At 33.4% G+C, this 15,869-nt stretch overlaps 1 protein-coding gene and 2 pseudogenes across 1 annotated transcript; 2 read left to right on the top strand and 1 right to left on the bottom strand.

Annotated features, from left to right (window-relative positions):
- The first annotated feature begins 5,640 nt into the window (after window positions 1–5,640).
- On the top strand, window positions 5,641–10,476 carry LOC120116143 (protein DETOXIFICATION 21-like). The gene is made up of 9 exons (XM_039136697.1): window positions 5,641–5,727; window positions 7,923–8,244; window positions 8,313–8,854; window positions 8,939–9,025; window positions 9,114–9,170; window positions 9,267–9,505; window positions 9,722–9,840; window positions 10,148–10,234; window positions 10,312–10,476. The coding sequence occupies exons 2-9, from the start codon at window positions 7,990–7,992 to the stop codon at window positions 10,393–10,395; spliced, it is 1,470 nt and encodes a 489-aa protein (XP_038992628.1). The 5' UTR covers window positions 5,641–5,727; window positions 7,923–7,989; the 3' UTR covers window positions 10,396–10,476.
- Window positions 10,477–11,465: 989 nt separating this feature from the next.
- LOC120116074 lies at window positions 11,466–11,955 on the top strand (annotated as a pseudogene).
- A 265-nt stretch (window positions 11,956–12,220) lies between these two features.
- On the bottom strand, window positions 12,221–14,088 carry LOC120116073 (annotated as a pseudogene).
- Window positions 14,089–15,869: the final 1,781 nt, after the last annotated feature.

Below are 15,869 nucleotides of genomic sequence, written 5' to 3'. Positions count from 1 at the left end.
TCCGGTCATATGTCTTGAGCATCCACTATCAAGGTACCATGAATTTGAATTTGTTTCCCGTGCCTTGTAGCAATGCTCCTTTCCCTACAAACATAGATTAATTTTTTATTTTTGGTACCCAAATTCTTTTGGGTTCATATTCATTAGTTTCCAAAATCCTAGTCCCCTTAGGTATCCATTTGTGTAGAATATTTTTATCTTTAGTAGTAATGAGTTCTTTAGGAACCCACATACTTCTAATGATTTTTCCATTAGAGGTTCTTTGGGGACCTCTATGATTGTAGTTTCTAAAACTTTTTCTAACAAAGTTGGATTTTGAATTTCCACCTTTTTCAAAATGTTTTGTTCCAACTTTATCAAAAGAAGTTTTAAGATCATCAATTTTCTTTTGATGATCATCATTGATCTTTGAAAGTAAATTTTGCAAATCTAAATTTTTCTTTTCAAACTCTTCTAGTTTGATTTGCAAATCTTTGATTTTACTTTCAAGATCGTTGTTGGTTTTGGATATGAGTTTGTTTTCATTTTTCAATTTTGAAACATCATTTTTATATTTTAGAAACAATTTCTCATAATCCGAAGCCAACCCATTGTACTCCTCAAATAACTCATCATAAGATAAATCATCAAAATCGGATGAGTTAGAGGTTACCTTAGAATCTTCCCCGAATGCCATCAAGCACAAGTTTGCTACTTCTTGTTCCTCTTCATCGGAACTTTCTTCATCGCTCCATGTAGCCACATGAGCCTTGTGCTTATTCTTTGATTGACCCTTTTTCTTCAATTGTGGGCAATCATATTTGACATGCCCCCGCTTTTTGCATTCATAGCAAATGATTGGGTCCTTCTCTTTTGGTTCATTTTTGAGACCTTCGTTTCGTTTGAATTTTCTTCCTTGGTAAGGTCTCATCATTTTTCTGAACCGTTTGGCAAACAATGCCATTTCCTCGTCATCGTCATCATTATTAGAATCACTCTCATCTTTTGTGGATTTGAGAGCAACTCCAATATTTTTCTTCTTCTCCTTTTCCTTTGGTGTCTCTTCAACTTTATCAAGGTCCACCTCATCTTCAAGCACCATCTCATGAGTGAGGAGTAAACCGATAAGTTCTTCAAGAGTTAAGGACGATAGGTCCTTAGACTCGATGATTGCCTTCTTCTTTGATTGCCATGATTTTGGGAGGGAGTAGACTAACTTCCTCACAAGCTTTTCATTTGAGATGATCTCTCCATATGATTTGAGACCATTGAAAATCGTTGAAAATCTATCCGTCATAGCTTTGATGTCTTCATTTGGTTTCATCCTGAAATTTTCATAGCTATGCGTTAGAATACTAATTTTTGATTTCTTTACCTCATCTGTACCTTCATGTGTGACTTGAAGCTTGTCCCATATTTCTTTGGCGGTTGTACACGATGAAACTCTTTCGTATTCATCTGGTCCAAGAGCATAAAAAATAATATGGATGGCTTTGGAGTTGAGCTGGAACATTCTTGTCTCTCCTTCACTCCACAACCTTGGATGAGTGAGAGGTTTGATGTATCCTTCTTCTACAGCATTCCATGCTTCCATGTCACTTGCTTGAATGAAGTACATCATTCTATTCTTCCAATAGGCATAGTTAGCTCCATTGAAGAAATGAGGCTTGTTGACGGGCATCGAATCGAGACCGGAGTCGAAGTTTGAAGCGGAGGCCATTGATGACTTTAATAATTGATATAACTCTTCCCGAATCGACTCAAGAGGCGATTAAACCTTCAAATGAGTTAGGCTCTGATACCAATTGTTGAGTTAATCGATCGACGGAATCGGCCAAGAGGGGGTGAATTGGCAATTAAAAATTTCGTGGAAGCTTTTGCAGAAAAATTGAAAGTAATTGCACAGCGATTTACAGTGGTTCGACTTTCTCAAACAAAGTCTACGTCCACTACCTTAGCTATCCACACTAAGGATTTTCCAACAAATTTACTAATTTGTTCTTTCTTTTGAGGCCAAAGAGATAACTTTACAAAATCCCTCAAGAGTATACCCCAACTCTTGAGAACACTCTTTTTCCCAAAGAGAAGATTACAAATTTGCAAACTTACAAGAAAACCTCACAAGGTAAGATGTTTGCACAATTCTAGAACAAGAAAAGAACACTCAAAGATAATTACAAATGAGCACAAATGGTGTTCTTGAAAGCAAAATGAATATTGAAAGGAAAATTGGCTTGATTTGCACAAACTTGGTGTTTGAAGCTTTCTCTCTTGTTTCTCTATGATTTCTTGTTGATCAAGGGCTTCATAACTTGTTTAAATACACCTTGAATCTCTTCTGAACGTTGGGGATGATTAGTGAAGATCATATAGCCGTTTTAGTGTGAAACAATTAATAAAACAGTTTGGAGCGTGGGGGGAATCGGTACCCCCTATGGGGAATCGGTTCCCTAAGTATAAAATTCAAATATTTCGACCGTTTGAACAAGGGGGAATCGGTACCCCCTATGGGGGAATCGGTTCCCTCCGAGCATTCTGGAAATCTCGGAGCCAAACCATTCAGGGGGGAATCGGTACCCCCTTGGGGGGGAATCGGTTCCCTCTGAGCAATCTGGAATTTTTGGCTTTGAAATGGTTCGAAATACTTTGAAAGATTATTTTGAAATTGTTTTAAGATTAAAACTTAATTTTACACTTAAGTAAGGATTAAAAATGATTTTTGAAATATTTTGAGTAATGTTTTGATATTCGAATAATTATATCGAATATACTTAGAAAATCATTTTTGGAAATCTTAAAATTCATTTAACTTAATTTGTTATATCGAAATATCAATATGTTTTCAACACACTGGTTTTTCTCGGGACGAGGCGACGCATCGACTGATGCCGACAGTGACGCTCATCAATAATTGGTGGTTGAGATCAAAGACTAATGGTTCGCATGGCCTCCTTTAATTTCACGACGATCGTGGTTTACTCTTGAGATGACACCGGTGCGGTTATTAACGGCGATGAATGCCACAATTAGCCGTAGGTCGATGAATGAGGGATGATGAGGCTGAAGGAATTCTATGGAATTCCCATTTTTTTGGGGGTCTTTTGCATCCTTCGACGATAACACCTTTTTTTTTACAAAGGTCTATTGAACAATCATGTTCCAACTCCCAAACAGCCAAAAAGTTTGTAAACGCCCCCAAAATTTTCTAAATTTAACAATTTGGTCTTCAATACTATTCCATTAAAATAGATTAACTTAAGCAATGGAAATCGGGGTGTGACAATAAAATAAATAAATAAAAACAAAAGTGTTGGACTTTATATTTAGAATATATGGTAACCATGCATTATATATAATCCACGATATTGATTATCTAAGTTTTTATTGTATTGTTTTTTTCAATAATCTCTAAAATAAATTATTAAAAAAATTTAATTGACACCTGTTCTCTTTCTTAAATTGTGGACTCAATACTCATTAGTAGTATAATTTCTCTTCCTCTTTCCTTCCCTCTAGGTACGAATTGTTCAAAAAATATTATTTTCTTAAATAATTCATATCTAAGGGTTGTGAAATTTTACTCTTAATAGGCTTTGAACTCATAATTTAAAGAAGACAATAGATATCAATTAAAAATTTTAATCACCAACTCTAAAAATTATCGATAAAATCATATATATATATATATATATTAAAACATCAAATCAATATTAGAAGACACGGTGGCTATAACTTTATTTTAAGATTGGGCCATTCCTTGTATTATAATTATATTCTCCACCCTTTTCATGGTCCTACTTGTCATATGAGAAAATTAAGTGAACATTTTTAGGTCAAACTTCAATTTCACTACTTCAAAAATAATGCCACACTTCAAGTTATCAAAACAACAATATAAGAAGGATCAAAAAAAAAAAATCAACACTTACTTTTTTATATAATAATAATTATTAATTTATTTTTTTATGAATTCATTTAAAAGAATTATACACATAAAAATATTATCACGTGCCTCATTAAAATTTTGGATATTGGATTTACATTTTTCAAGTAATATTAAATTGATCGAAAATTCGAACTTAACTCATATTTATCCCTAAGCAACGTACATGAATAATTATTTCAAGGAACCCGCCAAAGACAGGACAATCTTACTATATTAATTAAAACAAACTTTATTGAATTTCTAATTTAATAATTACAACACTTGTCACAATAATTGGACTTTTCTGAAAATGTTTTGTGGTAGCCAGTGATCATGAACTTGTAAATAATTAAGTGAAAAGAAAACATGCAACAAAGTGGGATAGCCTTTTTCTAAAAGAAGATTTAATTTAAATGATTGCGTGTAATTCATTTTTTTAAAGTTATAATTTTATTGTTATTGAAAAATATTTTATGAGCTAAAAATATTTTTAAGCATAAATAATATTAATATATATTAAATTTAAAAGAAAAATGTATTTAAAAACATTTATTACTTTTATGTCAATGATATTTTTAGAAGCACTTTGATATGTTTTCTATATTATAATATTTAACTTTTTTAATATTATTTAAATATTTTAATTTAAAGACTTAAAATTTAAATTATTTGAAAAAAAAACATAAATGATTAACCTAAATATAGTTATGTACTACAGCACTAGCCATACATTATTCATTAGTCATTAGTTTTAATGTTGGTGGTTCATTTTTTTTTCTATTATGTTTTTGTTTTTCCTTTATTTTTTAGTTTTCAATAATTCTAATTTTATAGCATGTTTTTTTGCGGTCATAACGTTTTTTGTCTTTATGACACGTTTTTCTTTATCTTTTAATTCATTTTTGTATTCTTTATTAGTTTTTGGTCTTTTTTTTAATGATTGGATTTGATGTTATATCGACTGATTAATATGACACTTGTTTGTTATCCTATTGACCTTTCTTGTTTTGGACCATAGATTAGATCTGGATGCATAGTTCCGTTTGTGGATAGTTTTCTCACTTTGTTCAGCTCTCATTTGTAGTTTTTCGGTGATATTTCAATAGTTATATCTCCTTTTATTGTACGTTTGTTGATGCAGTCAGTTTTGTTCGTATCAATTTTTGTTTGAATATTTTATTGAAATTTTAATTTTTTTCTTATATAATATTTATATGATCTCAAATGACTAATTTATTGTGTCAGTGACTATAGAAAAACATCCTAATTATATATTATTCTAGGATTTTGATAATAAACCTTCATTATAATTCTATATATATTTTTTTGTTAATAATTTCTATTAAAAATAATTATAGACTAGGCAATTTCCAAAAATGATTTATTAGTCAATGGTGGTAGAAATATGATAGAATTGTAAAGGGATAAATAGGAGAGACAAAAGCTACATTAAATTCAAGAGTGACGGATTAACGTTACGACAGCTTGTGAGGGGGGATTTGAATGGCAGATGCCATTGGTGCCAGTTGTTAAAGGGGACGTAGTTTTCCGACAGTAACTTAAATAAGATTTTGGCATCGTAAAACGAACACGATGTAAACCGCCTTTAATGTCTGAAAACACTAAGTGGAGGACGTGGAGTTTGTTGGTGCCATTGGTTTAAACAACCACCATTAAAATCACTCACTACCTATTCCCCCAACTCAGTTATTCCCTCGAACGGTGGGTTACTCTCCTCTTTTATCCACAACCCTAAGTTCCTAACCTTATTTCTTCTTCTTCTTCAGCTGCTGCTTCTTTACTTCTCCAGGGGATATCATCTTGTAAGCTCTCTCTGTCTCTTTTTTTTTCCTTTTAATTATAGATTATGCCAATCCATTTTTGTTTTTGTTTTTATTTTTCTTAATCAGAATATCGCTTTGCTAAACCATGTTTTATGCTTTATATAATAAACTACTCATCGGGTTGGAGTCTTTATGCTTTATTGTACTCGCTTGGTTTCGTGAATCGTGAGATACTTCAATACGAATTTCTGAGAGATCGCTATCTCATGTTAAAAAATAATAATGGGTCAAATTATGGTTTTGGTCCCCGTTACCCTTTGTTTTTCACATTATAATATTAATACTTGGTGCAAATAACAAACCCTTTCAATTATTTCGATCAAGTATTGTGACTCGTCAGATTTTGTTGTTGTTGATGAAACAGATGTTCTTAACGATTTTATTAACTGTTTAGATTATCATAGAAAAAAATTATACTAATCTAAAATATATCGACTAAATTTAAAATTTTGAGTATGATCGAGTGATAAAAAAAATACTTATTTAATTTATAATAAATTACATGTTTAGTACTTAAATTATTATTTTTGTTTCATTTTGATATCTAAATTTTATTTTTCTCAAAATTATACCTGAAATTTACTTTAGGTTTTATTTTGATACATGACGTTAAAAATTTAACGAAATTGTGACATTTTTTTATAAATAAATTATATAATTTATCACTCAATTATGTTTTTACTTTTATTTTGGTCATTAAAATCTAATTTTTTTTATTTTACTCTTTTACCTTCCAAACTATTCATATTTTAATCATTTTAATTTATTTTATTAACATTTTCTATAATGTGGTATCTTTTAGTTATTATTTTATTAATATATGATTAGAATAAAAAAGAAAGAGGCGGGTTGAAGAGGTCATGAGGGTGAGGTGAGAGATTTGTAATTTAGGGTTTGTGCTTTGAATATAATTTTAAATTTAATTAATTAATATTATTTATATATTAATAAAATAATAATAAAAATTTCATAACACAAAATATTAATAAAATAAATTAAAGTGATTTAAAAATTAACAATTTAAGAGTTGAGTAGTTAAATTAATTTTTTTAAATTTTAGTGATTAAAATAATGAGAACATAGTTGAGTGATGAATGATGTAATTTAATTATAAAAAAGGTCACGTACATTGGTTTCGTTAAAATAAAAATTAAACTACATGTTAGATTAATTTTTTTAAAAAAAGTTTAAGTATCAAAACATATTAAAAAATAATTTAGGTATTAAACATGTAATTTACCTAATTTATTAAGTTGCAAGGTTTTTAGACGTACTTAAATAGATCTACAATTTTAATATCATTGATAAAGAATATTTTGATAAGTTTTATTTTAATTAAAAATTAGAAAAAAAATTATATTAAATTGTGGATTTAATTTATTTAACTTTTATACTGTACTAGAGTTTACTCACCCGCTTACGCAGCATATTTTTTTTAAAAATATTTGATTAAATAGTAATTAAGAGAATTTAAATTAAATGTTACTATTTTTATGTTTCAATTATTCTGTTTTATTTTATTAGTATTTAATCAAATACTTAAATCAAATAAATTGTTAATATATATGTATATATATGTTAATATTAAAATAAATTTTTATATATTTTCTGATTTATGTACTTTTATTTTTTTCATTTAATTTAATTTAAGTAAATATATTTATTTTGACTCGATTTAAACTTTTATCAAATAAAATTTAAATGATAAAATATTAAAATATGATTTGTAAAAAATATTCAGTTAATTCAACTTGACTAAATCAAATGTTTATCCTTAATATATAAAATCATATATTCATTATATAAAATATTACAAATTAAAAATTCTTTTTAATTGAGTTAATTAAAAGAAAAAGGCAAGTTCTAGTCTAATCCGTTGTACCACAATATAAAATATAAAATATACATTCAAAATAAAAGCTACTCGGATGACGTAGGGGCAGTGAGCCGTGATCAAATTTTTCTCTTTAATGGTGAGCTGAATCTTCCCTTTTTCATATACCCATCAAATATTGACTTTGCTTCTTAGTTTGATTTTTGAAAATATAATATTTGCTATTTAAATTTTAATATTTATATGTGATGTGGTATTCAGTTTTTTATAATATAATTAGGTATTTATTATTTCTTTTCATGATGTAATTTTTGAGTTTTTTTTTTATCGTATTCTTTAGAACAATCAAAGCTAGCTTGAAAAGGAGAAGGGTTTGGGGATCAGTAAACAGGTCGTGACTCGTAACAATGGAAGGTGATCTCAACCAGAAGCTGCTAATAGATGGTAAAGAGAATGAAAATGAAGATGTTAAGTTCAAAGACAAGCTATGGACTGAGATGAAGAAGATGTGGATTGTCGCTGGCCCTGCAATTTTCACCAGGTTTTCAACCTTTGGTGTCACTGTAATCAGTCAAGCTTTTGTTGGTCACATTGGTCCTACTGAGCTTGCTGCCTTTTCACTTTGTTTCACTGTCCTTTTGAGGTTCGGCAATGGCGTTCTGGTATGCACATGCTTTTCAGGTTGATGTATATTTCCAGTTTTCCAGGTTTGAAACTTTTGTTTATGCAGCTTGGAATGGCCAGTGCATTGGAAACACTTTGTGGTCAAGCATATGGAGCAAAACAATACCATATGCTCGGGATATACCTTCAAAGATCTTGGATAGTTTTGTTTGCAACTGCCTTGTGTCTTCTTCCTTTATACATCTTCTCTACCCCGATTTTACTAGCTTTAGGCCAGGACGAAGAGATAGCGAGAGTGGCTGGATATATCGGTCGTTTCTTCGTGTTCGTCGTGCTTTCATTCATCATATCATTTACTTGCCAAATGTTCCTGCAAGCACAGAGCAAGAACATGATTATTGCATACTTAGCAGCATTCAGTATTGGAATCCACATCTTTCTTTCATGGCTTTTGACCGTGAAATTCAAGTATGGGCTCGGCGGGGCTTTGTTATCCACAATTTTGGCCTATTGGATACCAAATATAGGTCAACTTTTGTTTGTTACATGTGGAGGCTGTAAAGATACATGGAAGGGTTTCTCAATGTTGGCTTTCAAGGATCTATTGCCTGTTGTAAAGCTATCTCTGTCATCTGGTGCTATGCTTTGGTAAGGTTTCTGTCAGCTTAAAAGAACTGCTCTTTCTGGATTAATTATGAAGTAAAAACATGAAAATTCCATTTTTGTTTTCAGTCTTGAGCTCTGGTACAATACAATCTTGGTTCTTCTAACTGGAAACATGCAAAATGCTGAGATTGCAATTGATGCTCTTGCCATTTGGTAAGTATTTTGGACACCATTTCAGCTTTAGCAGTTTCACTTTGTGTTTATTTTTTCGCAACTAATACGTGTATGTACTTGTTCACAGTCTCAACATTAATGGATGGGAGATGATGATATCACTTGGTTTCTTAGCTGCAGCAAGGTACTATTATGCTTAATGCTTGGACCAGAGCATGGATTAGTGTAGTTTTGTTTGGTAGAAGTTGAAATGTTGTTTGTTTTCCTGGAAATTTAACAGTGTTAGGGTGTCAAATGAACTTGGAAGAGGAAGCTCAAAGGGTGCCAAGTTCTCGATTATGACCACGACCCTTACATCGCTTGCCATTGGATCTGTGCTGTTTCTGATATTCTTATGCCTCAGGGGACGTTTAGCTTACATATTCACCGAAAGCGAAGAAGTGGCTAATGCAGTTGCCGATTTATCTCCATTGTTGGCTTGCTCCATACTTCTTAACAGTGTTCAGCCTGTCCTCTCTGGTAATTTTTTCAGTAGATTTGTTCTTTAATAGATTACATGCAACTGAATCTGTATTCGAGTGTGAGTACCAGGTACGGGTACGTGTCCATGGAGAGTAATATTTCCGTATTAGAAACTTAAGGAAAATGAAGAATCAGAATAACATAGACTAAATATATTAATGTATTAAATAGAATATATAGTTTTGCTTATTGTGAATGATATGTTTTCAACAGGAGTTGCTGTCGGTGCTGGTTGGCAAAGCATTGTGGCATGGGTTAACATAGCTTCGTACTATTTAATTGGCATTCCAATCGGTGTTGTGCTCGGATATGTAGTCGGCTTGGGAGTCAAGGTGATTTTCCCATAACTTTTCCATGCAAATCTAACAGTAGTAATTCACATCAACAGTTTAAATAGTCTCTGTGACAGCCGGTGATAGACCGAGGGAATCTTCCCTAAAAATTTCAAATTTTCATATATTTTAGTTTTTTTTGTATTTTCTATTTATAATCCATTTTCGTCCCTAAAATTTTATAATTTAATTCCCCTAAACACGGTCATTATTTTATGGTTTTGACTTCACCACAACTGATCCTAGTAGTCATTTTTACATTCCATTTCACGTATGCATAAAGAGATTTTTTGTTTTTGTTTTTCAGGGTGTTTGGGTTGGCATGTTGCTGGGAACATTCGTTCAAACTGTTACACTTGTTATCATCACTTGGAAGACTGACTGGGATAAACAGGTAAATATTTAAACTTTCATTGTTTAAAAAGTTAAAAAATCCAACAGGCTGTGATATTATGTAACGTTTATCTGCAGGTTGTCTTGGCTAGGTCACGAGTTAACAAGTGGTTTGTACCAGAATCCCGGGAAACAAACAGCAACCAAGAAAATGGTGCTTGACGGGGCCAATCATCTGTTCCTTCCTACTGGAATTTTACTTTTTTGTTGCTATTTATCGTTTCGTGAAACCATCGACTCAATTGTTTAGATAATTTTTTTCACTTTGATTGTCTAATTAATATTATATATTTTTATATTTTGATCATCAACATTAAAAGTTACTGGTGATTATAATATGTTCAAATTTTCATCATCACTAATTAACATGACCTTTTTTAATTTTATTAAAAAGGTTCACATTTTGTTGAAGGTTCATGTAATTATTTTAATGATAGATGATCAAAATTAAAAAAAATAACATTAATAAATATTTTGCTAAAAAAATTAATTCATTGGCCAAATTTGGAAAAACGAAATAGATTAGTGACTAATGGTGTTGTTTACCCTTAATGTTTTTAAATTCTTTTAAGTAAAAAATGTAATAAACATTTTTATCCGGACCATTTTAAAACCAAAGCCCAATATTTATATCAAATATAAAAATCCAAAAAATATATTTTTATTAAAATAAATATATACATTTATATAATCCAAATCTAATCTGACTCAGCTACTCAGCCCAATACATAAAATCCAAAACCAATGTTTACAACTAATCTCAAATTACAAACAGGCTAGCTTAAATTTAGGCCCAAGTCAAAACTCTATAACCTAATATGCAACCTTAATCCAACTAGCCGTCGTCATCTAAAAGGTTCCAGGGAAACCAACAGTCAGTCTCTTAATCTTGCAGCATAAAATGGCTCTTAATCTTGGAGAAAATATTTGTGTCCATGTTCGAGGTTGGTGATTATCCCTCCCGACGATGTCGTATCCATGGTTTGAATCTAAGTTCTCTTTGGGAGTGCAATTTGCAGTGCTGGTATATTTGAATACTTGATTGTTTATGTTTATGTTTCTGATTTGCCTTCATTAAGCTTTGTTTGCACCAGTGTTTGTTGCTGATTAAGTGGAAGGCTCTTGATGTCCCTTAAGCAAAGTCTCGAGTTTAGGATGGCCTCTTCGTCTAGTGCGGTTACCGGATGTACAAATTTGTTGCTGATCAATTTTGATTATTTTTTGACTGTTTTCTTTTCTGCAACAATGCAGGTAAATTGCAGGTCAGGTGTTACATTGTTGTATCTTGTTTATCGAGTCGTCGCCACATAATAGCAAGCACCGCTGCTTCATTGTTGGCTGTTGTGAACTTCAACTATGTTTTAACTCCAATATTACCGGTACGGGCTGAATCAGATGACCGAAAGGAAGAGGATGATGGAGTTGTAGGGGCTATCAAGTCATTGCTGGATCCTAATAAGAAAACGAAATCCGGAAAAGTGTTACCAAAGGCCTATGTAAAGTCAGTTAGAGAAGTAGTGAAGACGCTTCGTGAATCGCTGTAGGAGGATCCCAAGGATGTCGCAAAGTTTAGACGAAAAGGCGACCAGGTCTTTGGCCAGGTTCTACTCCAAGGCTGGTCCTTCTGCTCCATTACCAGAAGACATTAAGAGTGAAATATTGAATGATTTTTACACAGCTGAAGAATGTTTGTAGCATGGTGGAGATGATCTTTGCATATACCGTGAGGCATAACAATGACATTATCTTGGTTGTGTACATTTGATTAAGAATGAATAAGATTTTGTTTTTTAAAAATTAATCTTTTTAAATTTTTATTTATTCAAATAGAGTTGTTTGAGTCGACTTAAATTTTAGTTCGGAAGACGTATTGCTAGTCAATCTATGTAAAAGAACAAATAATTACCTTCATTGATCCAATTAACTGGATTTTGTATCACTATTACCAACCTAATTCCTATACATTTCGAAATAAATAAAACTAAAACTAAATGCTTGTCTTGCTCCTTGTACTGTCAATAAGTTTGAACCACTGGCTCGAAGGGTTTCATGTGTTGTCTTTATTTATGTATTTGCAACTGTCTGTGACGATAGTGTTGTCTGACGCTACATCAAGGCAAACGAATTTGTCATCTCTGAGTTTAACCTAGAGATGCATCTTGGAATCGAATATCATTTCTCATTTCGAATTCGAGTCTGTGCAGAAGTTGCCAAGTTTTGCCGATGTCCCGGATTTGCCGACTTGTAAATAGAAATGTGTTCCTGTTACCGGTAAAGTCTTCTGGGAGGAGTAACTCCAAGGTAGGAGTCGGTGCAGGGACCTAACCGCAACCGATGGGCGAATGATTTTCTTGTGATACAAAGCCCCGTTAAGGGATCAAAGATCACTTTGTGCAGTTTGGCTTCTGATAAACCTGGGCCTGCATATATCATTGCGGAATAACAAAAGATTTACATCAAGTTTTTGGTTAACATCGTCAATCTCGAATAAAAAGAAACTCATATACGTCGGCTTACCTTGGAATGGAACTTAGAGAGCTGAAATTCTTTGTATGAAGCTCGAATTCCTGGGTGCACACCAGTTATAATCCAAGATTCCTAGTTCTCGTTTAACCTGTCGACTCCTTCTCTCACATAGTAGCTCCCTGTTAGTGTCCACAAGGCCCAATCCAGGTCAAGCTCAGTTGCCACACCCAAGAAGCAGTTAGTACCTATTGCCATTGACATTGGTTCCTTGATCAACCAAATACCCGGATGTCTTCATCATGTATGTCGCCACTCTGCCACAAACTTCGCTTGGATTTCCGGTCACCCATGTTTGCGGCCCATCGGAGAATCCATACCAATTCGCCTCGAATACTAGTTTCCCACTAAACGTGAGTTTTACCGGTTGAATCTGGATGAATGAAAAGTCTCCGTCAAAATTAAATCCAGAAAGTATAACGAGAACATTCGGGTTTAACAACTGTACTGCTTCGGCTCCTTTCTGCATGTACTTATAAGTTATACCAATCGTTTACGTTCCGTTTCGGGCCTCTTAGCTCGTTCCTCAAACTCATACCGACCACGTTGGTGACACCGTTGAATAAGGTGGCCATCCGAGTCAGCCCAGTGGTCCATTGATCCGGATCAAGTATTTGTCACCGAAGAAAACCATTGTCGTCTAAATTATTGCAGCACTAACCGGATTTGCTTATGTGATTGTCAAGTATGACCATCAAATTGTTTTCCCCTAAGCTTGACACCACCGTCTGAAATATAAATATCAATCAATAAATCAATGGCATAAAGTTTGAGACATGTTTATTCAATGCTAATGGGAGAAAACAAGGAGTTGGAAAATCTGTCATACCTGATAAGCTGTGATGAGGGGAACATCGATGATGGAAGGGTTGTTGGCTTGGATTCCGGAAATGGATTTAACAAAGCCGAGTTGTTGAAACGATTGTCTAACGGTGAGGGAAGCCAACGAGTCATTGGTGATGAGAAAGATTGGCCAAGTGTACCTAACTCAGTTGAACCCTATTGACACAATCTGTTTGGCGATCGTATCCATAGGCTGCTTGCCGAGCCCTTCGGCAAGCATCAGTTTTGAGTGAGATGACCAGTTCACTCACGCCAGCTTCACGCGTAGTCCTCCCTAGCCAACAATCCAACGCGTAGTCCTCCCTCGCCAACAATCCAACGTGAATTTGTCGACAGAGGCAGTGGCATGACGATGGGAAAGAACAGGAAGAGGAGGAGAATAGACGAGGAAACAAAACTTGCCATGCTTTTGTTTTGACCAAGGAGGAGAACAGACGTTGAAGGACTTGAGTGACTTATATAGTGGTGTACGTATAATTCATTGTCCATAACAAAAGCAGAGTCCTATCCTAAATACACTTATTAATTATATCTTAACTCTAACATACTTATTTATTATTTGTAATCATAAAATATTAATTTTGAGACCCCAAAAAGGGGATAAATACACAGTTCAACTCCGATCACCTTCGTTATTACTTGAATAAAATATTAATTTGGTTTTGCACTTTACTTCACTCTGTTTTTCTACTGGTTAGTGTACATCTATTGTTTGCTTCTATGTTCTTTTATAACATCTGTTGTTTAGTCTTTAATTTAAGTGCTCTTCAATTGATACTTGAAGTTGGTAAATGCGGACCTCCACTCTCCACTAATCAGTGCATCATCTACTAGTTGTTGCTTATTGTTGATAGGTTTTTTGCAGGTTAGTCTGTTGGAAAGTGTATCATTCTGTTCATGCAGCATCTCAACGATTCAGATCATCGTCGTTTGTTTACAAGATATGCTTAAAATTTGACGTTTAATAACCGAGTTATCTTGAAAGAAAAATCTTTAAAAAGAGTTTAACAGCCTTGCTCTCTATTAAACGGAGAAAAGAGAGCGTGTTTTTTATTCGAAGATCAACAGTTTAAAATATAATCTAATTTGTGTCATTTAGGCTCATTTTAAACTGGCCCATAATAAAATTAAGTTAAATTTGTTAGTTTTGAGTATTCAGAAAATGTTTACATTGATGGTAATCCATTCTGTTGCTTACATTTATGGTAGTCGTGGTCTGAGGCATGTGGCTCAGCAATTAAGTTTCCGATACGATCTTTTTCTGATCGATTATAGACTCATAAAGTCGTCCACCGTTGTTAAACTACCGTTTTATCTAGTTTAACGATGTTGTCGACACATTGCTCCCTTTGGATACCATTCGCAATTGTGATAGGTTTGCATGTTAAACAAAATGCTCAGAACAAATAGCCCGGCTCTTCCTAGAGGACTCTAGTCCGGGATCATGCATTTCAAGCCAGTTCAGTTTATATTTTTTTCTTTAGCAGCTTTAGTATATAGTATAGGCAAGGGTCGTCGAGGTGAGGGTCGTCCCACTCTTGCAATGATAAGATTGCATGTCGCGGCCTTCCGCTTGCCATCGAAAATGTTATGTGGAAAGGGGAAACCAACATGAAATAGTAGTTTTACAGCTTGATTGATAAAAGCATGATTTTTGAAGCTAACCCTTGCTATCTGCAATGCAGCCACACAGCTTCTTTAATTGCTCACCGGCCATCAATGTTTCCTCGGAGTTCAAGGACGACATTGCTACAAAGCCTATCCAAAACGGATGATCACAAAGCTTTGAGTTGATCACCGCAGTCTGCAAAATGTTCAACAAACATCAAATAACCAAACTATTGGCTTAACATTATTAAATAAGTATGAATATTGAATTCTGGATAATTGAATCGATTAATAACATTTAGAGCACTATTACATTAGCAGCTGAAACAGGTGACCTGATGAACAAACATGGTTGAGGCAATAACCTAACGGTGGTAGCCTAGAGTAGCCAAACCTTTCTATAAAAGGTAAATTTAGAGTCCAAATTTCATTACCTCGTACGCATAAGTATTGAAACATGAAAGGGTGGAAGAAGCAATTACATGATTAGAACGTTCGGTAAACAGTCAGGGTGTTACTCATCAATATGAAGGAAAAGCATGTCAATTGTCGGCAAGAAGCAGGGCCTGGTCACGAGAACGTCCCTATAGTTGCCAAAGGATTACATTATTGACACGAGTTGCAGCCGTTTCACCTGAACGTCAAGTTCAAGGTACACTACA

Source organism: Hibiscus syriacus, unplaced genomic scaffold (genome assembly GCF_006381635.1).
Source record: "Hibiscus syriacus cultivar Baekdansim isolate YM2019G1 unplaced genomic scaffold, ASM638163v2 tig00110283_pilon, whole genome shotgun sequence".
Lineage (NCBI taxonomy): Eukaryota > Viridiplantae > Streptophyta > Magnoliopsida > Malvales > Malvaceae > Hibiscus > Hibiscus syriacus.
This window is presented reverse-complemented; position numbering and strand designations above follow the sequence as displayed.

Coding starts and splice junctions, on each gene's coding strand:
- LOC120116143 (XM_039136697.1), top strand. CDS start 7,990: ATGGAAGGTGATCTCAACCAGAAGCTGCTAATAGATGGTAAAGAGAAT. Junction 8,245..8,312: donor GGTTCGGCAATGGCGTTCTG/GTATGCACATGC, acceptor TTGTTTATGCAG/CTTGGAATGGCCAGTGCATT. Junction 9,841..10,147: donor TAGTCGGCTTGGGAGTCAAG/GTGATTTTCCCA, acceptor TTTGTTTTTCAG/GGTGTTTGGGTTGGCATGTT.